Below are 25,794 nucleotides of genomic sequence, written 5' to 3' on the forward strand. Positions count from 1 at the left end.
GAAAGTAACCCTATAATGGGTGGTCCAATTGGTCTGAAAATTTCATAGCATATAGATTTTGACTTATTCATCACCTTAATTCCATATCACTTTTGCTATAACTGCTATAGTTTTTGAGATAAAAGCCAAAAACTGCATTTGACCCCTATGTTCTATTTTTAGCCATGGCGGCCATGTTTGTTAATGGATCAAAACTTTAGATACAACTTATAAACCAATTACCCTAAGGAACATTCAGTTAAAGTTTAGAAGTATAAGGCCTAGTAGTTTCAGAGGAGAAGATTTTTAAATGTTGGCAAACATGATGAATAAATTGTGTAAAATTGTCTTTAAAGGGCAATAACTCCTTAAGGGGTCAATTGACAATTTTGGTCATATAACTTTTTGTAGATCTTACTTTGCTGAACATTTTTTCTGTTTACAATAGGTTGTTCAGTTCGTCTGAAAATTTCAGGGCTGATAGATCTTGAGCTTTTGAACATTTTTACCCCATGTCAGATTTGCTCTAAATCTTTTAATTTTTGAGATATAAGCCAAAAACTGCATTTGACCCCTATGTTCTATTTTTAGCCATGGCGGCCATGTTTGTTGATGGATCAAAACTTCGGATACTGTTCATAAACTAGATACTCTAAGGAACATTCAGTTAAAGTTTGAAGGTATTTGGCCCAGTAGTTTCAGAGGAGAAGATTCTTGAAATAGTTTACGACGGCGACGGATGCCAAGTGATGGCATAAGCACACATGGCAGAAACCTGAAACGTATACTTTTTTACTCTTCAATATAATTAAAAAAAGCAAGTCCTAAAACAGAAATATATGACCTTGTAAAAATTTTATGTTGAAACTTTTTATCCTGCTGTAGAAGAACAAAGTTTTACATGACAACATGATTAGTTTCAAGTAAGGTGACAATGACACATTATCATTCATGATTTAAAAGCACTATCAAACAATGGGAAAATGTACAACATGATTCTCTTATACAGACATACAATGTGCATATTACCTCTTTTTCATGATAACAAATAGAATTCACCACATAGATAATACAAACTGTAACCTATGTAATTCACACATATCAAGTAAACCTGCAAATTAAGCAATTTTACACCATTTTGAAAAGAACACAACATGTGCTTCAGGTTTCATAAAAAAATTATTACGACAAAATCATTCTTCACATGGCATTCATGGATTGTGAAACTGAATAAACACAAACATAAACAACCTAGCAATGCTAAACAAAAAAAAAAAGCCACATTTTCAGAATAATTTTTTCCCGAATAAAACTTCTTGGCTGTTAATGCAAGCGAGTCAGTAGGCACTTTTACAATTTCCAACCATCTACAATATAAAATTCTATATAAATTTTTAAAGATTTCTTCAAGTAAATACATGTACATCCACCTCCCAATTACTAACTTTAATTGCCTTCTAACACCCTCACATAACCATTTCTGGACCAGCCCTTATCCAGATTAGTTGAAACCTGAACCACACATTATTTCATTTGCTTAATCAAGTATGCCTGGATGACATGCTCTGGACAGTAAAAAGAATTACAAGAAAAAAATCAAATGCAGTTGTATCATTTTTGCAATCTTTTTTAAAAATAAATGAGATCTATCAGTAAATACTGTAAATTCAGAATTTGATGCATGTCTTTATTATGGTAAATCGTAAAAAAAAAACACAATGATGCAAGTTAGATAAAACAATTCCTGTACTGTTGTCTAAATATTACAAGAGGAAATTAAATGGGCATGTCTACTATTGTGAATTTCACCGTCACATTCATTTGCATTAATAAAAACATTGCACAAATTTCTGATTTTACAAATTTTACAATACATTATATACCACATACACATATTTAAATCAAATAATGGGAGAAAAAGTATTCAACAAAATGTATATGACACTGTGTTCTTTGCATCTGTACTTTATAGAGTAACAATAATTTTTTTGTTAACATGTCCCGATAAGATTTTTCTATTTAACTTTGCATCAGGGATAACAAACCGTTAAATTTAAGATTCACTTCTACAACAATACAGTTTTGATCCCACAGTGAATTTTTCAGGAAAGTTTGCATACAAAGCTATTTTTTACTTATTCAATTCAAATATGTAATAAAAAATATACCTTCATGTGCTACTTTTAGAGATAAATGGGGTCAAAATTTTGGACATTTACTGGAAATTTCGGTTACTTAGACATTTCTATCCTTTGGAAAGACAAACCTAATTTTTTATTGCAAAAGATAAACGCAAGCAGATTTTTGTAAAAACATTTTGAACATCTTCTCTACATGAGTGTGCCTTGAATTTGTGTAACAATTCTTTGCAAATAATAAATTTTTATCACTTGCATGATTTTATTACCAAAATAAAAACGAAGCATTTTTTTGCATGTATTTATGTAATTCAAAAAATTTCATTGGTGATTTGTTCATAAAAATTGGCACAAATAATCTTCATACATAATCAAATCAAATGTCATTTTTAAAAAAAGAGGTCCATTAACTTGTTTTTAAGTTAAATCAGTTTGAATGATAAAAATCAGTCGTAAAATGCATCTTTTCCCCTGACATGTCACAGTTTGACTTCTCCAAAAATAACATTTTACGTTAGTGACCTCATAACCTCCCCTGCAACTGTATCATATGCCCTTAGTCATTTTCAAAAGCACTAATTTGGCCCTTGAAATCCTAATTAAATAGTTTTACTACAACTGAAAAAAAACTGTGTAGATACAAAAAAAATTATTATAATAATACTGTAAATAAATATGTTTTCAGAGATAACCTTTAAAAAAAATTCACCAAACCTGACCTTCCATTTTTTCAAAATGTAGGTATGTAGGGCTTTTAATCAAGAAAAAAAATATAAAATAAAAAAAACAAAAAAACTTTCCGTTTTGAATTTTCCTCGGAGTTCAGTATTTCTGTGATTTTACTTTATACAGAAACCAACTGAAAATCACTTTGCCTGGATCAATGGGAAATCAGATAAACAAATGAAATAAAACTTTGTTGTCTTTGGAAATGGTCAACATAAAAAGTTTTTTAATTTGTTGCCATTCTTGGTCATTTAAATTTCAATACTTTCATGTTTTGTATGGCAATTAAAGTAGAAAAGAAAAACTCCAATTTGTTTAATGTAAAGTCTAGAACAGCATTAGATTCTTCTAGCTGTGTTTCATGTTAGTTTTAAAAAAATGATATGCCTAAATACCTTACAAATCGGCCCAATGGTTTTAAGCAGGCAGATTCATATTGGAAAAGAAACATAATCTTTAATATTTGACCTTACAATAATAAATCTGCTTGGCTATTTATCAATAATGCCCAGAAAAAACCTTACATTTTCCTTCCACATCCAATTATGGGCAAATGGACCAGAATATAATTATCAAGTTTAAGGGGCCTAATGCAAGCACATTTTAATAGAAATATTTTTGATTAAAACAATATTTAAGAGGATAGAAAAATTTCTACATACATAGATACAAAGAAAAAGAATAAATCACATATCTTACACACCACTAACATGAGTTACATACCATCTCTCAACAATATACTAACAAATTACCAATCAGAAAGATGGGAAGCATTCTGTTGAACTTCCAAGACTTTATTATTAAAGAATTCTACAACAAAATAATTAAATTTAAGAAAATTAAAATTCTGTTAAACAAATGACTTTAAATGTAGAAGTATGAGATACCAGAACACACCAAAAACATTTGGCTTTCTTATCAAAATTTATAAAAATTCTTATGCTTTCATTCCTTTCCTTGATTATAAGTCTGATTTTATGACAACAGTATTTCATTAACATACAAAATCCTTTGATCATTTTAACAATTCAAAACAAAAGTTGTGTCAGGTGCTTTTCATCTTTCTAACTGTATTTAGTTAACAAGCAACAAAATATAACAATAACATTAATACCTCTGGAAAGGTCGTCTGAAGGGACGATAATTATCATGATATGGCCTCTTTGGAGGAGGACCACCATAGGGGTCTCTAAAATCAGGAAAATTGGGGTCCCTTCTATACGGATGTTCAAAACGAGGAGGAAATCGTGGATGAAAGAAAGGTTCATGATGAGGAGGAGGTGGCCGAGGATGTCTGTGAAATGGCGGCCTAAAGTCATGAGGGGGAGGATGATACGGCACTTCTTCATACTGTTCGGCTTCTTCTGGCTGCTGTTCATATTCATTTGCCTCCCCATCATATGTTTCCTCTATAACCTCTTCCATTCCTTCCTCTGGATTATACTCCTCCTGATCAGTATAACCACTTATTGCATTTAATGATTCATTGTTCACTTCCTCTTGTGCACCATTTTCATTCTCATTTAAGTGATTATTATCTGGTTCATCAAAGTCTACCGGAGTTATAGTAGTTAAATTAGGTCTTGATCTATTTGTAGCAAACATCTTGGGTTTATTGTTATTTTGTACCTCATCAATGACTGGCGGTGAAACAAGGTTTGGTCCTCCAGCTGTCTTTCGCTTTAGTTTCTCTAAAAATTCTCTGTGATCATCAGCCACTTGACCACCCGAGTCTGAGCCTGGCTTCATAAATTTATTTCTACCTTCAATTGGACTTGGAGGTTCTGAAGGTGGTTCTGGATTAATTGCCATATTGTCATTTTCTACCAAAGTTACTTCCCTCAGACTAGAAGTCCTGTTTCTTAAAATGCTTTTAGGTTGTACTGGAGGAGACACCATCTGAGGTGGTGGTGACTGTAGATTTGTGTTATGCCGTTGATGTTGGAAATCTCCCCACACTTCATGTCCTTCATGTGGCTGTGATGATGGCCTCACAGGGGCCTGAGAATTTGGGGGAGGCGGTCTCCAAGGAGGTGGTGACAACATATGGTCTCCTGCTGCCATTCGCACTGGGGGTTGTCCAGCAAAACCAGGAAAGGGGGGTCTTTGAAGTGGGGCAAGAGTTGGAGGTCTCCAGGGTTCTGGTATTCCACCAGGGTTGGAATTCACCGGATTTCCATACGGAGTAGACACTGGACCATAAGGATGCTGCAACTGGGGTCGAGGGTTTGCAGTTGACAATACAGGGGGTGATGTAGGGACATGACTTTGAGATGATACTGGGAGCTGGGAGTTGATCATAGGAGGTTGGGAGCGACTCACTGGAGGAGGTTGTGACATAGGAGGTTGAACCATCTGTGGGAACATAGGAGGTGGTAAAATTGGCGGAATAACCCCTGGCTGTGGCTGCTGTGTTGTATTCTGAGCTTTCCATTCTGCCCATGAACCTGCAGATTGTTCTGACATGATTGGTTGATTGTTTATAGTTGTGGTGTCTTCCTTTTTATGTTGAAATTGTGTTTTGACAGTGTTTGTTAATAATGATAAACTTGCAAGGAAATTAGACCCACTTGCTGTTGTTTTTGCTGTATTTGCCAAAATCTGTGTAAGAAAGTCAATCGGATTCTGATGTTGTTTAGCTGGTGGAGGCGAGTCCTGTTTTTCATCCATAACAGGAGTAGAACTGCCTTCATCTTTCACGGGTGTCCCTTCTCCTTCTTCATTTGACTGTTTAGACAAAACTTTAATGGCACTAGCTTTTGGAGGAGGATTATAGACAGGAATTTCTCCTCCATTGTTAGATTTTCTTGGGTCATGTCCATTGTAAGTGGATCCCTGACTTAGAGCTGCACTGTGTTGTGTTGTCATCATTGACGATATATTCTGTAAAGTATCTGTATCGGCTGTAAAGAAAAAAAAAATTGAATATTTTGTGCTTGAAATACATGTTCTATGTTCAATTTAGCACATGCATCTACAAAATTCCAGCATTTTCTTAGATAGGTGTGTTTTTAAAAAATATTATGCAAGCACAGCACAAAATAAACAAACAACTAAGGCTTGGATCTATAAAACATGTCCTAAAGAGAAGTCTGTTTAGTAGTGTACTAGATATGGATGGACAACTTACTATCCTGTGTATCCTTAATTAACCCATAATAATGCCATGTGAAAAGATTTCCTTTGGAACCCTCTTATTGACAGAATAAGCATTTATATAAATGAAAAGGGGTTCAAAAGGAAGTCTTGTCTGCCATATTATGTTTTACTGTTGAAATTTTGTCCTATTTTTAAACCTTTACCTTGGTTATTGATTGTTCAACTTGAAATGTCCATCAACTCTGGAAAACTTCAAACATCCTGATAATGATATTCTTTCCGTGCCCTATATAACGACTTTGTTACATTTTATCAGTTTCTTTGCATTTAGGGATATTCCATAAAACTATACCCAGGACTTTTAAATATCAGTTATGGATGGCTGTCACATCCTTTTTTGTAAAGTAAAAATGTAAGTGAATTCTAAAATGCTTCTTAAAGGTGTTTACTTAATTTTCAAAATGCTTTCTCTAGGAACCATATGAATGAATGAAAAAACCTCATATCTCCAATTCCAAGTTTAAGCAGGCAATTTTACGACAATAAATAATGCAAAACATGATGCCTTATGACAGAGTCTCATATTTACATTGAATTTAATAAAAAAAAAAAAAAAAAAAAATCTTAGAATTAAAAATATAAGAAGTCCACAGTTCTTGTATATACCTTTCTTTTATCAATACATTACTTATTATACAGAAATCAGTATACAACGTACCAGTAAATGGTTGTGTGAATTGTGGCTGTGTTGGTAAGTATGGATCAGCTGCAGGATCATAACTCTCGTCAGCATCTTCTAATACCACAGAGGGCGTTTCTGTTATTGTCTTAGCTGTACGAAATCAAAAGAAAACATAAAAAACAACTCTTCTACACTTTATTCACAGTTATATATATATATTGCTTAACTTTAAAACAAATTGAACTGTTATACCAGTTAAACATATATTTCTCCAAATAGACATTGTATTTGACAATCCATATGTTTTGCTTCATATTAGTCAACTGTTTACCAGTAGTGTGTGTAAGAACTTATCTAGGAGTATTTTTCCATATCATTAACTGCTATTGGTGGTAATTTTAAAAATTGGTGCAAAATGCAATTAACTGAAATACTGAACATTTATACTTTTATTCCTGCGAAATTCTAACAATCACTGATGCAGATGTCTTGAGTTTATGTCTGTTAAAACTCCTCCATTACATGAACTTCTAAATTAGAAAGATATATCGTACAAAGTGACTTAATGTCAAAAATGATGGACAATTAATTAGAGAATTTGAAAATCTAGAAAATTTCACTGACCATGCAAGACCCTCAAGGTAGTCAAGGAAAAGATGATTAAGTAGTACCTTGCCTTTTTCTCCACTATGACTCCAGCTAGAGAATCTCCTGATTTAAATATTACCTTAGATGACCTTTAAAATGTTAGCTTTGAGCATTCCTGATGAAGATTAATAAAAAAAAAAATGTAACAGCAAATCTTGTATTTATAATACTTACGAATAATGCTGTTAGATGCTTCGTCATCCAGATCCATATCTACTGATTCAATATTATCAAGGGTATCCTCAGGGGGTGTATTCCCTGGGGAGGGAGCATCTCTGGATGGTGAAGGTACAGGACTTGGCAAGGACTTGACTAAATCTTCTAATCTCTTTCTTAAATTGTTTATTCTTGTTCCAAAATTTTTGTATGCCTAAAATGTAAATAATTTTTGTGTGTGTAGAATCCTTTTTTGATCAGAATGCTACATATTTTGTGTACCTGTTCTATATATAAACCCTGATAAGAAAAACAAAATCTGTACACAATACCATGATTACAGAATACAGTAACAATTACACAGTAGTCTGTCTTAGGGTGGTTTCTTTAACATAATGATATCCAGGAAGACTCTTTCAGTGCTTAATAGTGATGTCTTTTTCAGCAATACATGCCATACCACTTTGTACTCTCTGAATTCTTTGGGATATGAAGTTTTTAGTATTTTTAAGTAAAAGAAACAAAAAAGGTTAACACAAGGGGAATAACACCACTATTCAAATAGAAATAGTAAGCAGTGTGTTTTATATATCATATAGTTAAATCAGTATAAATAATCATAAAGGTCAAACAATTGTAAATAACATTCTATTATAACTTAGTCTGCATAAACACAAAAAGCAATAAAATTAAGTGTTGTATATGGGGTTTACAGAAGAGAGAAATAATGGGCCAAACGAATAAACAATAAAGGATAATAGTGTTATAAAATATAAAGAATAGGGAATAATCAGCAAACCAATAAACAATAAAGGATAATAGTGTTATAAAATATAAAGAATAGGGAATACTTGGGCCAAACGAATAAACAATAAAGGATAATAGTGATATAAAATATAAAGAATAGGGAATAATCAGCAAACCAATAAACAATAAAGGATAATAGTGTTATAAAATATAAAGAATAGGGAATACTTGGGCCAAACGAATAAACAATAAAGGATAATAGTGTTATAAAATATAAAGAATAGGGAATAATCAGCAAACCAATAAACAATAAAGGATAATAGTGTTATAAAATATAAAGAATAGGGAATACTTGGGCCAAACGAATAAACAATAAAGGATAATAGTGATATAAAATATAAAGAATAGGGAATAATCAGCAAACCAATAAACAATAAAGGATAATAGTGTTATAAAATATAAAGAATAGGGAATAATCAGCAAACGAATAAACAATAAAGGATAATAGTGTTATAAAATATAAAGAATAGGGAATACTTGGGCCAAACGAATAAACAATAAAGGATAATAGTGTTATAAAATATAAAGAATAGGGAATAATCAGCAAACGAATAAACAATAAAGGATAATAGTGTTATAAAATATAAAGAATAGGGAATACTTGGGCCAAACGAATAAACAATAAAGGATAATAGTGATATAAAATATAAAGAATAGGGAATACTTGGGCCAAACGAATAAACAATAAAGGATAATAGTGTTATAAAATATAAAGAATAGGGAATACTTGGGCCAAACGAATAAACAATAAAGGATAATAGTGTTATAAAATATAAAGAATAGGGAATACTTGGGCCAAACGAATAAACAATCAAGGATAATAGTGATATAAAATATAAAGAATAGGGAATAATCAGCAAACCAATAAACAATAAAGGATAATAGTGTTATAAAATATAAAGAATAGGGAATAATCAGCAAACGAATAAACAATAAAGGATAATAGTGTTATAAAATATAAAGAATAGGGAATAATCAGCAAACCAATAAACAATAAAGGATAATAGTGTTATAAAATATAAAGAATAGGGAATAATCAGCAAACCAATAAACAATAAAGGATAATAGTGTTATAAAATATAAAGAATAGGGAATACTTGGGCCAAACGAATAAACAATAAAGGATAATAGTGATATAAAATATAAAGAATAGGGAATACTTGGGCCAAATGAATAAACAATAAAGGATAATAGTGTTATAAAATATAAAGAATAGGGAATACTTGGGCCAAACGAATAAACAATAAAGGATAATAGTGATATAAAATATAAAGGAATAGGGAATAATCAGCAAACCAATAAACAATAAAGGATAATAGTGTTATAAAATATAAAGAATAGGGAATAATCAGCAAACGAATAAACAATAAAGGATAATAGTGTTATAAAATATAAAGAATAGGGAATACTTGGGCCAAACCAATAAACAATAAAGGATAATAGTGTTATAAAATATAAAGAATAGGGAATAATCAGCAAACCAATAAACAATAAAGGATAATAGTGTTATAAAATATAAAGAATAGGGAATAATCAGCAAACGAATAAACAATAAAGGATAATAGTGTTATAAAATATAAAGAATAGGGAATACTTGGGCCAAACGAATAAACAATAAAGGATAATAGTGTTATAAAATATAAAGAATAGGGAATAATCAGCAAACGAATAAACAATAAAGGATAATAGTGTTATAAAATATAAAGAATAGGGAATACTTGGGCCAAACCAATAAACAATAAAGGATAATAGTGTTATAAAATATAAAGAATAGGGAATAATCAGCAAACCAATAAACAATAAAGGATAATAGTGTTATAAAATATAAAGAATAGGGAATAATCAGCAAACGAATAAACAATAAAGGATAATAGTGTTATAAAATATAAAGAATAGGGAATACTTGGGCCAAACGAATAAACAATAAAGGATAATAGTGATATAAAATATAAAGAATAGGGAATACTTGGGCCAAATGAATAAACAATAAAGGATAATAGTGATATAAAATATAAAGAATAGGGAATAATCAGCAAACCAATAAACAATAAAGGATAATAGTGTTATAAAACATAAAGAATAGGGAATACTTGGGCCAAACGAATAAACAATAAAGGATAATAGTGATATAAAATATAAAGGAATAGGGAATAATCAGCAAACCAATAAACAATAAAGGATAATAGTGTTATAAAATATAAAGAATAGGGAATACTTGGGCCAAATGAATAAACAATAAAGGATAATAGTGTTATAAAATATAAAGAATAGGGAATAATCAGCAAACCAATAAACAATAAAGGATAATAGTGTTATAAAATATAAAGAATAGGGAATACTTGGGCCAAACGAATAAACAATAAAGGATAATAGTGATATAAAATATAAAGAATAGGGAATACTTGGGCCAAATGAATAAACAATAAAGGATAATAGTGTTATAAAATATAAAGAATAGGGAATACTTGGGCCAAACGAATAAACAATAAAGGATAATAGTGATATAAAATATAAAGAATAGGGAATACTTGGGCCAAATGAATAAACAATAAAGGATAATAGTGTTATAAAATATAAAGAATAGGGAATACTTGGGCCAAACGAATAAACAATAAAGGATAATAGTGCTATAAAATATAAAGGAATAGGGAATAATCAGCAAACCAATAATCAATAAAGGATAATAGTGTTATAAAATATAAAGAATAGGGAATAATCAGCAAACGAATAAACAATAAAGATAATAGTGTTATAAAATATAAAGAATAGGGAATAATCAGCAAACCAATAAACAATAAAGGATAATAGTGTTATAAAATATAAAGAATAGGGAATACTTGGGCCAAACGAATAAACAATAAAGGATAATAGTGATATAAAATATAAAGAATAGGGAATAATCAGCAAACCAATAAACAATAAAGGATAATAGTGTTATAAAATATAAAGAATAGGGAATACTTGGGACAAACGAATAAACAATAAAGGATAATAGTGATATAAAATATAAAGAATAGGGAATACTTGGGCCAAACGAATAAACAATAAAGGATAATAGTGATATAAAATATAAAGGAATAGGGAATACTTGGGCCAAACGAATAAACAATAAAGGATAATAGTGTTATAAAATATAAAGAATAGGGAATACTTGGGCCAAACGAATAAACAATAAAGGATAATAGTGTTATAAAATATAAAGAATAGGGAATAATCAGCAAACCAATAAACAATAAAGGATAATAGTGTTATAAAATATAAAGAATAGGGAATAATCAGCAAACGAATAAACAATAAAGGATAATACTGTTATAAAATATAAAGAATAGGGAATAATCAGCAAACGAATAAACAATAAAGGATAATAGTGTTATAAAATATAAAGAATAGGGAATAATCAGCAAACCAATAATCAATAAAGGATAATAGTGTTATAAAATATAAAGAATAGGGAATAATCAGCAAACGAATAAACAATAAAGGATAATAGTGTTATAAAATATAAAGAATAGGGAATAATCAGCAAACCAATAAACAATAAAGGATAATAGTGTTATAAAATATAAAGAATAGGGAATAATCAGCAAACGAATAAACAATAAAGGATAATAGTGTTATAAAATATAAAGAATAGGGAATAATCAGCAAACCAATAAACAATAAAGGATAATAGTGTTATAAAATATAAAGAATAGGGAATACTTGGGCCAAACGAATAAACAATAAAGGATAATAGTGATATAAAATATAAAGAATAGGGAATAATCAGCAAACCAATAAACAATAAAGGATAATAGTGTTATAAAATATAAAGAATAGGGAATACTTGGGCCAAACGAATAAACAATAAAGGATAATAGTGATATAAAATATAAAGAATAGGGAATAATCAGCAAACCAATAAACAATAAAGGATAATAGTGTTATAAAATATAAAGAATAGGGAATACTTGGGCCAAACGAATAAACAATAAAGGATAATAGTGATATAAAATATAAAGAATAGGGAATAATCAGCAAACCAATAAACAATAAAGGATAATAGTGTTATAAAATATAAAGAATAGGGAATAATCAGCAAACGAATAAACAATAAAGGATAATAGTGTTATAAAATATAAAGAATAGGGAATAATCAGCAAACGAATAAACAATAAAGGATAATAGTGTTATAAAATATAAAGAATAGGGAATAATCAGCAAACGAATAAACAATAAAGGATAATAGTGTTATAAAATATAAAGAATAGGGAATAATCAGCAAACCAATAAACAATAAAGGATAATAGTGTTATAAAATATAAAGAATAGGGAATAATCAGCAAACCAATAAACAATAAAGGATAATAGTGTTATAAAATATAAAGAATAGGGAATAATCAGCAAACCAATAAACAATAAAGGATAATAGTGTTATAAAATATAAAGAATAGGGAATACTTGGGCCAAACGAATAAACAATAAAGGATAATAGTGATATAAAATATAAAGAATAGGGAATAATCAGCAAACCAATAAAACAATAAAGGATAATAGTGTTATAAAATATAAAGAATAGGGAATACTTGGGCCAAACGAATAAACAATAAAGGATAACAGTGATATAAAATATAAAGAATAGGGAATAATCAGCAAACCAATAAACAATAAAGGATAATAGTGTTATAAAATATAAAGGAATAGGGAATACTTGGGCCAAACGAATAAACAATAAAGGATAATAGTGTTATAAAATATAAAGAATAGGGAATACTTGGGCCAAACGAATAAACAATAAAGGATAATAGTGTTATAAAATATAAAGAATAGGGAATAATCAGCAAACCAATAAACAATAAAGGATAATAGTGTTATAAAATATAAAGAATAGGGAATAATCAGCAAACCAATAAACAATAAAGGATAATAGTGATATAAAATATAAAGAATAGGGAATACTTGGGCCAAACGAATAAACAATAAAGGATAATAGTGTTATAAAATATAAAGAATAGGGAATACTTGGGCCAAACGAATAAACAATAAAGGATAATAGTGTTATAAAATATAAAGAATAGGGAATACTTGGGCCAAACGAATAAACAATAAAGGATAATAGTGTTATAAAATATAAAGAATAGGGAATAATCAGCAAACCAATAAACAATAAAGGATAATAGTGTTATAAAATATAAAGAATAGGGAATAATCAGCAAACGAATAAACAATAAAGGATAATACTGTTATAAAATATAAAGAATAGGGAATAATCAGCAAACGAATAAACAATAAAGGATAATAGTGTTATAAAATATAAAGAATAGGGAATAATCAGCAAACCAATAATCAATAAAGGATAATAGTGTTATAAAATATAAAGAATAGGGAATAATCAGCAAACCAATAAACAATAAAGGATAATAGTGTTATAAAATATAAAGAATAGGGAATAATCAGCAAACGAATAAACAATAAAGGATAATAGTGTTATAAAATATAAAGAATAGGAAATAATCAGCAAACCAATAAACAATAAAGGATAATAGTGTTATAAAATATAAAGAATAGGGAATACTTGGGCCAAACGAATAAACAATAAAGGATAATAGTGATATAAAATATAAAGAATAGGGAATAATCAGCAAACCAATAAACAATAAAGGATAATAGTGTTATAAAATATAAAGAATAGGGAATACTTGGGCCAAACGAATAAACAAAAAAGGATAATAGTGATATAAAATATAAAGAATAGGGAATAATCAGCAAACCAATAAACAATAAAGGATAATAGTGTTATAAAATATAAAGAATAGGGAATAATCAGCAAACGAATAAACAATAAAGGATAATAGTGTTATAAAATATAAAGAATAGGGAATAATCAGCAAACGAATAAACAATAAAGGATAATAGTGTTATAAAATATAAAGAATAGGGAATAATCAGCAAACCAATAATCAATAAAGGATAATAGTGTTATAAAATATAAAGAATAGGGAATAATCAGCAAACGAATAAACAATAAAGGATAATAGTGTTATAAAATATAAAGAATAGGGAATAATCAGCAAACCAATAAACAATAAAGGATAATAGTGTTATAAAATATAAAGAATAGGGAATAATCAGCAAACCAATAAACAATAAAGGATAATAGTGTTATAAAATATAAAGAATAGGGAATAATCAGCAAACCAATAAACAATAAAGGATAATAGTGTTATAAAATATAAAGAATAGGGAATACTTGGGCCAAACGAATAAACAATAAAGGATAACAGTGATATAAAATATAAAGAATAGGGAATAATCAGCAAACCAATAAACAATAAAGGATAATAGTGTTATAAAATATAAAGAATAGGGAATACTTGGGCCAAACGAATAAACAATAAAGGATAATAGTGATATAAAATATAAAGAATAGAGAATAATCAGCAAACCAATAAACAATAAAGGATAATAGTGTTATAAAATATAAAGAATAGGGAATACTTGGGCCAAACGAATAAACAATAAAGGATAATAGTGTTATAAAATATAAAGAATAGGGAATAATCAGCAAACCAATAAACAATAAAGGATAATAGTGTTATAAAATATAAAGAATAGGGAATACTTGGGCCAAACGAATAAACAATAAAGGATAATAGTGATATAAAATATAAAGAATAGGGAATAATCAGCAAACCAATAAACAATAAAGGATAATAGTGTTATAAAATATAAAGAATAGGGAATAATCAGCAAAATAAATTAAGAAGAGAAAACAAGGGTAAATAAATGGAGAATGTGCCCCCATGGACACAGATGATGCACCTGCTTGCATACAACATTATAAAGGGACATAACACAAGAACAATAAAAGTGACACTACCCAAATTTGTACTTGATCTTAGTTTTGTGGTCATAAGTATTGTGTATAGGTTTCATGTTTGGTTGGGGCAAACTTACTTTACAGAACGGAAACTAAAAATTCTGCAATGTTTCGATTTATAAAGGGGCATAACTCAATAATGGTTAAAGTGACACTACCCAAATTCAACTTGATCTGTGTTTTATCAGTGGAAGGCAAAATTAAACATTGCATTGTATAAAGTGTTGATTGTAATTGATTCAACTAAAATCATGGACAAAGGAAGATAACTCCAATTTTAATAAACTGCTTGGCTGAGCGCAGCTGGATACGCCGGCAGAGGTCCAACCCTGATTAGTTGGGGCAAAAATGGACACAATATTCAAGCTTGATACAGGTCTGAATTTGGATTGTAATTAAATATTTGACATATTATAGGTTTCTGAGTAAGTGTAGTCAAAGAACTTAAAATTGGTTATATGAATTGAATTTATCTTCAATTAAAGATTTCTTACTGTTGTGCAATACTTAGTAAATCTGTTGTCAGACTATAAACAAATAAAGTTCAATTTCTTCTCAATGTCATATTTGAAATTTATGAAAATCAATAGGGAGAATTACATCAATAGCTATAAATAATTCACCAAAGTTTCATGAGAACTGCTGAAAGCATTTTTGAGTTATTGTCCAAAAAATGGAAAATCCCCCCTTTTTTAATGAATAAAACCCCATAACTCAGAAATGTAAAATCTAAGATTTATAAATTCTAAAGGGAGCTTACATCAACAGATATAAACAATTCACCAAAGTTTCATGAGAACTGCTGAAAGCATTTTTTAGTTATTGTCCGAAAACTGGAAAATCCCCCTTTTTTATGAATAAAACCCTGCAACTCGGAAACGTAAAATCTAAAATTTATAAAAATTGAAAGGGAGCTCATGTCAATAGATATAAACAATAACCCAAAATTCCTTGCAAGTTGGTGAAAGCATTCTTGAGATATTGTCGGAAAACTGGAAAATCCTCCCTTTTTTAATGAATAAAACCTCAAAATTCGTGTATTGTGGTAATAAGCATTGTGTATAAGTTTGATAACATTTGGTTGAGGCAAACTCAAGTTAGAGAACAGAAACCAATTTTGGGACGTACGTACGGACAGACAAGGGTAAAACTTAATGCCCCATCCGCTTCGGCGGGGGCATAAAAATTAAAGAAACTGAAATGAAAACCCTTCCATCTGGACTCTCAGTATGTAGCAGGCAATGTGAAAAGATCAGTGTTTATTTTTGATAGGAACCTACAGGTCATGGACCTAAAAATAAAATTCAGGGAAAACATTTGAACAACTTCTGGAAAATTGCACTATGGGACTGCATCATCAATTATTAATAAATTGAAACAGAAAATAAAGGGCATTAAAATAGGGTATTTTGTGGGTAATATATTTATCAGAAAACAACAAAGGTGGTTATGCAACAAACAAAACTTACAGTAAATATTATCAAATAACTTACATTAGCAACAATTTTAGCTTCTTTATACTGCTCTTCATAAAACAATTGACTAGTTTCTAACATCTCTATAAGTGCTCCTTTCTCTATCAGGTCTTTATTGGCACTGGAAACATAGTCTTCTAACTTATTGCAGGATTCTTCAAACTGCTTAGAAAACTGGTTACCATGAGCCTTGTCTATAATGAGAAAATTTCCATTCACAGGTCACAAAAAATAATAAAAGTAAATATTGTAAATCATGAATAGCTGAAGTAAGTTCAGGGTAATTTTTGAAAGAGTTTTCAAGTGTATTGCACAATATATATAAGTTGCTTGCAGATAGTTATTTCAAGTCAGAATTATTTTCAGATGACTAAATAGCTGATATAATGTGGATTCATTTTTATTCGTGGCATACCAATTTTCGTGGGTTTTTGTAGGTCACATTAAACCATGAATTTAAGATGTCAACGAAGAATAATCCTGAAAAATATGTATTTTTGAGTTGGATGTTTATTTCCGGTTATATTATGCAATTCTAAAAAATCAATAATTAAGTACCTTCAAACCAATTCAGATATTCATATTGAAGGCATTTATTGACATATGCCTACTGCAGAAGTACAACTTAATTATACTTATAAGTTACAGCCCATTAGATAATTGCACAGCCTAACTAATGTATGAGTGATTTTAGAACAAACTTTGGTTCTAGAATATTTGCTGTTTATTACTATTTTGGGGATTTTAAAACTAAATCATCCAGCCATCGTTGTCCTGTCCAATCAGGCTGAAGACCACAATTAATGACCCTGCTTTTCGTTGTCCACGAATATAGTTCCTTTCAATTAGAGTGTATTTTTTCTAATTTTTTTTTCTTTCCCTTCTTAGTTTTTTTTTGGGTGGAAATGAAAGAAGAGAGGTGAAATAAACTTTTGGATGTTGTATTTTAACTGATTTTGATATGGAAAGTGTGATTAGGCCAGGTGCAAAAAGGTGATATTTACAGTTTTCGGAACATCTCTTGACTTGTCCATAGGGGTATGGATGTGTTTTGGCTAATTTGTAAGATACTGGAGAGCAATCTTTCTGAATAATGGATATATGTTTGGACTAGCACTGTACTTTATGGTATCTAATGTAGATGTTTAACTCATTTTTGAACACTGAACACACAAAAAAAGTAGATAAAATCAGAATAAGAGTGCAAAATGTGCTGCTTTAATGGTCTTAGTCTAACGGTCAGTATGAAGCAAGTGAAAAATGAGGTTCTATGCACATACAAGTTGAATTCCTTTAAGCAGATTTCACTGAATCTGTATCAAAAGCACTTATTACTGGTTGTTTGACCTTGTCTGTTTCACAGACTACCTTTATTTTCTTTTGTTTGATAGCTAGTGGTTAAAATATTGGCCTTTTGAGGCTGAAATTTCATGCCGGTTTTAAAAAGTACAGTAAATAACTTTGCATCAGACCATACTGTCTACATATATAGTTGAAAGTGACAGTCTTGTTACATCCAGGCTCCATGTTTTATCATATCTAAGCAAAGATTTGAGCAAAAAGAAGCATATCTCCATCTCCCATATCATTTATATGCTTTTTAATATGCAAATGTGGGGAACGACCTAAATTGACAACCTGTTTTTTTAAGCTTGACATTGCTTTAGACCATTTTATTCACATGTGTTATGCTATTTGAAACTTATATTTCCATTAAAAGTACATTTATAACATGTAAAAGGTTTTTTATAACTTAACAACTTCAGAAAATTGTGGTAAGTGAAAATATTACATTTCATATAAGGCATCACTTCATTTGAAAACCTCTGTTTTTTGGCACAGGCTCATATAAAATTAACTTCTGGCCATTTTTTATAAGTCTGAAACATGAAGTATGCTATCTGTTGCTTTTAATAGGTGATAACTTATACATAGAGACATTAAAAAGTGTAAGTTTTGGCATATTTTGGTTTTTAGAAGCCCAAATTTGATAGTTGAAATTGTTCTAATTCAACACCACAATTCAGCACCCAAAGTTCAGATATAAAAAATGCCACATTTTTTATAATTGGTATCATATGGCTTTGAAACTTTGTAAACTGTTTCATAATACACTAAGCTTAAATCATGCCAAATTTTATTAGAATTGGTCAAGTTTTAGACCCCTAATAGGCTGAAGACCACAATTAATGACCCTGCTTTTCGTTGTCCACGAATATAGTTCCTTTTAATTAGAGTGTATTTTTTCTTAATTTTTTTTCTTTCCCTTCCTCACTCATTTCTTAGTTTTTTTTGGGTGGAAATAAAAAAAGAGAGACGAAATAAACTTTTGGATGTTGTATTTTAACTGATTTTGATATGGAAAGAGTGATTAGGCCAGGTGCAAAAAGGTGATATTTACAGTTTTCGGAACATCTCTTGACTTGTCCATAGGGGTATGGATGTGTATTGGCTAAATTTGTAAGATACTGGAGAGCAATCTTTCTGAATGTTGGATATATGTTTGGACTAGTACTGTACTTTACACACACAAAATATTTGACAAAAAGATACGGTGCATTTTTTTAATGAAACAAAACGCTATAAAGAACTAATAGAGGAATTTAATTGTGGTCTGTGGCCATCATAGGGTCTTATGCAAAAAAAAACGAAAAAAAAAACATAAATGCAGAAGAAACAAATTATCTTTTGATTGGTTCATGAGTAACAATATTTTTCCTCTCACAAGTAAATTTTAGATTTTTAAAAATCTAAATTTCAAACTATCTTGAGTGGAGAAATATCATTTCTCACTTGCAACAGAAAAATACTCATTTTTTTATTATTTTCTTTTTAACTTGAGTATATTGTGTTCCCTAATTTCATGTTGAATATTTTAAAAAACATGTTAATGTTCAAAATGGATATACAGTAGGTTTATACAAGAGAAACTTTAATCAATGTGTGGTTTATCAAACTTTATAGGAGGCACACAGAATTAAAGAAATAATTTCAACCACCTCACTGAGTGTTATATAATAGCTCCCACCAATGACAGAAACAACTGCCAGCATAAAAACATCACCTTTTAACTGTTTGATAGCTTCTGTACTTGAGGCATCCAGTTTCATGTTTGACAATTGTTTTCTTTTCAGTTCTACTTCAGCTTCAAATCTCTTGTAGTTGTTGATCTTATCTATTAGACTCTGAGGCTGTAATATACAAAAGTCTACAATTATCAAATTAACATCTTTATTCATTACAATATAAGCAAAATATGACTGATTGATTTTTGGTGTTTTAACGCCACTTTTAAGCACTGCTTTTGGGCTATTTCGTGGCGGCCAGTTTTTATTGGTGGAGGAAGCAGGAGTGCCCGGAGAAAACCACTGACCTTCAATAGGAAAACTGACAATCCTAGTCAATTAAGATTGGAGTCGAGTGCACCTGCACGAGTGGGGTTCGAACTCACAACCTCAGTGTTGACTGGCCAGTGATTACAGTAGTAACTACTTAGACCACTCGGCCATCGAGGCCCCCTAAGCAAAATATGAAGACAGAAGCTAGCTTAATGTGTCAATATGACACAATTGACTTGAAAATGGGTCATTTTTCCTTCAGATAGTGCTAACTTCATCTGTAAGTCATTATTATAATTTAGTTTTATATCTGGAAGCACAGCTGATAAAAATTGACAAGTACAATTTCATGACATTTTCCAAGTAAATGGTGTGCAATTCCATTACAAAAGATCCACAAAGGGAAAATCAATCTGTAATCAATCATTCATATTCAAGAAATTAAAAAATATTATATCAGTGGCTGCAGGCATGACCAAATAAAATGTGTTCATCAGACAGGATAATCAGCTTACACTCTCACATTTCCATGTGCAGTGAACTGCCAAATTCTAAGTTGAAACCCTATTTGGCATATATTTTTTAAAAGTCCACATGATGAAGAACATGTGTACTGAGTTTCAAGTCAATGTGTCCACAACTTTATAGTAAACTGCTTAATACCATAAACATAATGATCCTTCAACCATTGCAGGGCATAAAAAGTCTCAACAAAAGTAGTGATTAAAATTCTGTGAGGGTAGTAATTTCTTCAAAAAGTAGGTCAAAGTCAATCTGTGATTCCTGATTATATGTATAAATATAAAAATAAGCAGTTATAGGCAACAGTATATGCAACTGCGTACCAAAATTTAAATCAGGTAAGTATAAGTCTGAGATTGCTCTGACATCTGATGGCCATCATAAGACTTGCTGGGGCTGTGAGGTATGTCAGAGCACAGTATATAAAAAACAAAGTAAATTAAGTAATTGCCAAACAAATTTTGGGGCAGCAAATTTCTGTCTTGAAATAGTAATAGATCCATTTTCAGGCAGATATATCATACATCATTTTATGTCTTATTCATTGGAGACCGATGTTTCTGCCCAGTGCAACCTAAGATCTGGTTAAGCTCTTCTTTAATAAATATTGAATTAGTTTTTGGAGTACTTTATTGCATCAATGTAGTTTTGGAGTATTCACCTTAAATTCTGCTATAACCTGTGGATCTATATTAACTGGGTATGTAGCAACAGGTTTAGCAACTGGCTGTTGTGTTGCTGTTACCGTTGGAGTACTAGAAGAACTATGATTAGCCACAGGTGTAGGTGTGCTGTGCGTAGAACTCTCTTTTGATTCTGAAATAAATATCATAATAAGCACATAATGTTTTCTTTGTAACATTAAAATTAAGACCTTTTTAGTATCTTCTTAATGCTAAGTATAGTGAGACCCAACAATCAATAGAAAGTTACAAGCACTTGCTTTTAATGACACAAAGATCCAGTATTTCCTGAAATCGCAATAATATCCTATTTTCCTCCATTGTTCCAACAATGGCAATAATAAATGCACACATTTTTTGTTTATTTACAGTTCTTCATTGATGTTTCCCCCAACATCTTCCATTCCTAGTCAATGTATGTGTGAAGTATTGACTATTAAGATCTTTTACTGTCAGAATATATACAGTCACAATTCAACAGATTTCTGTTTTAAGACAAGTACCATACAATACAAACCATAAAGTTCTGTGATCTCTGCTAAAAAGTCTTTTGGAAAAATATGTCTTTCTCTCCATATCTTCAATATCCTTGTTACATTTTTTGCAATTGATTCATCCCTACAAAACATTTAACATATGATGATATAAATACATGATACATCTAGATTACTAATAATTACATGTTATTGATGATCTTCACTTTGGATATGGACTCGTATTTCTTGTCTGTGCTTTATGTCTCTTAAGAGTCGGGTCAAGGGGATATGGGGCACTGACAGAGAATATGAATTGGATACATTAGTTTCTATTATTTTCTTAATATGTAGTCAAAAAAAAAAACAATTTCGTAATTTCAATTTTCATATGTGCTTTTGGGCATGCTTCAAGGCATGTTTAAGTACTTTGAAAGAGTTTCTGATTTCTTTTCAAAATTGGCAGTCTTTCAATCAAACAATGTAACTATATTTTCTATTGATCATGTTAATAATTCTTTACAGGATTTAACATCCCTTCCTTCCCTTTTTCTTCTTTTAATAATTTTGTGATTGACTTTTCCCAATAAGTTGAAAGTGTGGTTAAATTGTTTCAGCTGGTAAAAACTTATAACAGCAGATTTCATGTTCATTACTGGAAGCTTTGAAGACATGTACATGTGCAGCATTTATATTTGGACCAACATTTAGAAGGCAGTTGGCTAATCTTTCATTTACAGAAACTAGAAAGTCTATTCTAAATTTCAGAAAACTTCACAGGGTCATATACAAAATGTATAACAAGATAATAAAGCATCCTGCTGAATTTTGATTAACAGCCTAAAAACATCTTTGTAACTTTGGGCACGCCTAACAAACTTGAAAGTAATTAATCCCCCCCCCCCTGAATACAACTTACTTGACTAGAACAATAGCATCTCTTAAAACATCCTTATAAACCTCAATGTATACTGTAGCTTTCTTGCGTTTTCCGTTCTGGACAATGTCATTACAAAGATTAAATAATGCCAGTTTCTGCTTTGTATGGGCTGAAAAAGAATTAAATTCAAATAGTTTATTTTCATATATAATACAGACTTAGGGTGGACATTGTCCTTATGCTAGGTAAATCTTTTAAAAACATTTGAACTCTTTTTTTTATTAAGTTACTGTCTTAATAGATGAAGCTAGGGAAACTATCAAAGTAGGAATGTTTTGTGTCACAATGAAAAAGCTGAGAGACAATAGCAAATGTGATGTTTGAAGTTGTTTTCATTCATGTATGCTTCAAGTTCAAACCTTATAAACCATTTTGATGTTTTCTATACACAAAAAAATCAACGGAAAACAGTTAATTTTTTCCACTAAATTGCACTGATTTTAAGCATGATTTTGCTTCTTTCAGTTGCTCTTACTTGACAAGAGTACCAGAATGTCCTAACGCAGATAAGGAAACCTGTCAAAAAATTACACACTCCCAGGTCATTAGTCGGTAATATGAAATTGATCTATTACACATGTATATATACCTGCAGCTTTCAAGAATACAAGTTGAAATTAGTTCAGTGTGAATCCACATTTCTATTTCATCATGTTGATTTTATATTTCAATTCAAATCTTTATTAATAAACTCATAGATACCTTATACATACATGACATACTTAATTAATACAAAAAATTTGTAAGGGTTCTACGGAACCCAGTGTCTCGCCTACTTTTTCTGTAAATTGCAGGCTCAACAAAAATGAGGACGTAAATCAATGAAAATATTCCACTTGATACTATCTTTTGATTGTAAGAAGCTTATGTCCAAGTTTGGTAAAAATCAAGGATAGTTTATGAATCTAATAAATGTTTAAAAACTTTAACTGCAGACTGAATGTAATGTTAACTGGGAGAAAACAAAATTTCCTTCTAAATACTAGCTTTTGATCATAAACAAGCTTCTGTGCAAGTTTGGTACAAATCCAAAATAGTATAAGAAAGTTATTAAAATTTTAAAAACTTTAACCATAGAGTGAATGTGTTGTTTCCTGGAAGAAATCTAAGTCCATTTAAAAGTAAAATAAGGAAAAAATGGATTTATTTTTTTACAAAATTTACTTCTGGATACTATCTTATGATCATAAACAAGCTTCTGTCCAAGTTTGGTACAAACCCAGGATAGTTTAAGAAAGTTATTAAAATTTTAAAAACTTTAACCACAGAGTGAATGTAATATTTCCCGGCAGAAAAACTAAGTTCATTTATAAGTAAAATATGGAAAAAATGGAATTTTATTTTTACAAAATTTACTTCTGGATACTATCTTGTGATCATAAACAAGCTTCTGTCCAAGTTTGGTAGAAATCCAGGATAGTTTAAGAAAGTTATTAAAATTTCAAAAACTTTAACCACAGAGTGAATATTTGTGGACGCCGCCGACGCCGACGGAATGTAGGATCGCTACGTCTCGCTTTTTCGACTAAAGTTGAAGGCTCGACAAAAAGCAAAGTTAAGGTTTTTGTTTTATTTACTATTTGAATTCATTATTCATTAGTATTTTAATCTCAAATTACATTATTTGTTTTTGTATTTTACCAAAAGCAATGTAGTCTTTCAAAAAGTTAACTACTAGGACCATCTATACATTCAACTCAAAACTGTCTATGCATGGAGTCAGTATGCCATCAAAGACATTAATACAGTCAGTCGCCTCCTTAGAAAGTGGAATACATCTATGGATCATCCATTTAAGTGCATTTTGTCAGTGTTCTATTGTAGTGAATTTTGATGGTAAGGGATGAACTTTTATTTCTAGTTCATGAGATAAAATTTACTTTGTTCTTAGATCAAACTTTAGTGCTTGGTTATGAAATTTCAATTTCTAGTTAATGAGTTGAACTTACTTTTAAATTAGTGTTTTTAACTTTAGTGCTTAATTTGAACTTAAAACTAGGCTTAACTCTTGTACTTAACAGTTCAATAGATACATAAAGCACGCAGTGTTTAACCTGCAGAAAAAATGCATGCCTTCAATATATTGTCTTCGAAAAGTTAATAAAATAAGCATTCTGAGAGTATTGCATGGCAATACATAGTCCCCTACCGGTTAAGAATTCATTGTGTTGGAACAAAATGCTAACTTGATCTATAACTTGTCATCGTGTAAACTATATTACAAATATCTAGCCAATATCTTCAAGCATGACGAAAGAAAAAGCGGAAAACTGATTATTTGACTGAATTTTCTAAATCCAAGGACCAGAACTCTGGACAAAATCTTCAGACAAGAACAAAATCAAACTTGATCTATATCTTGTCAAGATAAAACTATATACTAATTGTTAAATCAATATCTTCAAGCATCATTTTGAGCATGACAAATAAAAGTTTGGAACAGATTCAGGGGTCAAAATTAACTTTATAAGGCCAGTAGCCAGCTGGGCTACTAGACTTGAAAATCAGTTAGCCCAGACAAAAAGTTAGTAGCTCACTTTACTTCGGTATGACCGGTGAAGCTCGCGAAGCGAGCTGAACTTGCTAGGGGGGTTTGGGGGCATGCCCCCCCCCCCCCCTGAAAATTTTGAATTTTTAGACTCAAAATCCTGCATTCTGTGCATACTTGGAGGTGATTTAGATGCTTGGGAAAAAGTAAATTTTGTCTTATTTTAGTTGTTGACTTCAATCAAATTTAATAAAAAAAATCATTTACAAAATGGGAATCTTAATTCATGCCGTGTGTACCAGTTTTTTTTACATATCTTTTTTTTGTTAGACAACTAAAGAATTCTCTGTCCTTGAATACATGTAGATGATAGATAAAATATTTAATTTTATTTCTATAATAATCTAATTTATTAAATATCTTGGTCTATTTATTTTGCGTAACTACGTACATTTGTAAACAAATGACCCACCTTTTTTCTCAAACTTGTACACGTATTTCAAAAGCATTGCCATAAAATTGATATCTCCTCTGATTTTCTCTTTTTTGTAAACTGATCAGTAAGTAGGAAACTAAAATCATTTTGAACTAATGTTATCTATTTGTGGTCGACAATATTCTACTTTCGTTTTTGACATTCATTCTCTGGACACCACGTGGGCTTTGAAAAGGGAACTACAAAAGGTACTGTTTTCCAGATTCTTAGGGAGCTACCATTTCATTTTTATGGTGGGGGGGGGGGGGGGGGGGGACTAGGATGATAAATTTTGTCCTGCATTTT

General features: G+C 30.4%; 1 protein-coding gene across 1 annotated transcript in view; it reads right to left on the minus strand.

Annotated features, from left to right (window-relative positions):
• Window positions 1-815: 815 nt before the first annotated feature.
• LOC127734374 (regulation of nuclear pre-mRNA domain-containing protein 2-like) overlaps window positions 816-25,794 on the minus strand; it is a 28,876-nt gene continuing 3,897 nt past the window's right edge. The window contains exons 2-9 of the mRNA XM_052244210.1: window positions 22,505-22,634; window positions 21,630-21,730; window positions 21,091-21,245; window positions 19,634-19,760; window positions 16,588-16,763; window positions 7,447-7,642; window positions 6,661-6,774; window positions 816-5,746 (exon numbers count right to left, since the gene is read on the minus strand). Of these exons, the coding sequence (XP_052100170.1) occupies window positions 3,951-5,746; window positions 6,661-6,774; window positions 7,447-7,642; window positions 16,588-16,763; window positions 19,634-19,760; window positions 21,091-21,245; window positions 21,630-21,730; window positions 22,505-22,634 (2,795 nt within the window). The 3' untranslated portion in view covers window positions 816-3,950. The remainder of the gene's footprint in view (window positions 5,747-6,660; window positions 6,775-7,446; window positions 7,643-16,587; window positions 16,764-19,633; window positions 19,761-21,090; window positions 21,246-21,629; window positions 21,731-22,504; window positions 22,635-25,794) is intronic.

This window comes from Mytilus californianus, unplaced genomic scaffold (assembly GCF_021869535.1).
Source record: "Mytilus californianus isolate M0D057914Y unplaced genomic scaffold, xbMytCali1.0.p SCAF_3, whole genome shotgun sequence".
NCBI classification, from domain to species: Eukaryota; Metazoa; Mollusca; class Bivalvia; order Mytilida; family Mytilidae; genus Mytilus; species Mytilus californianus.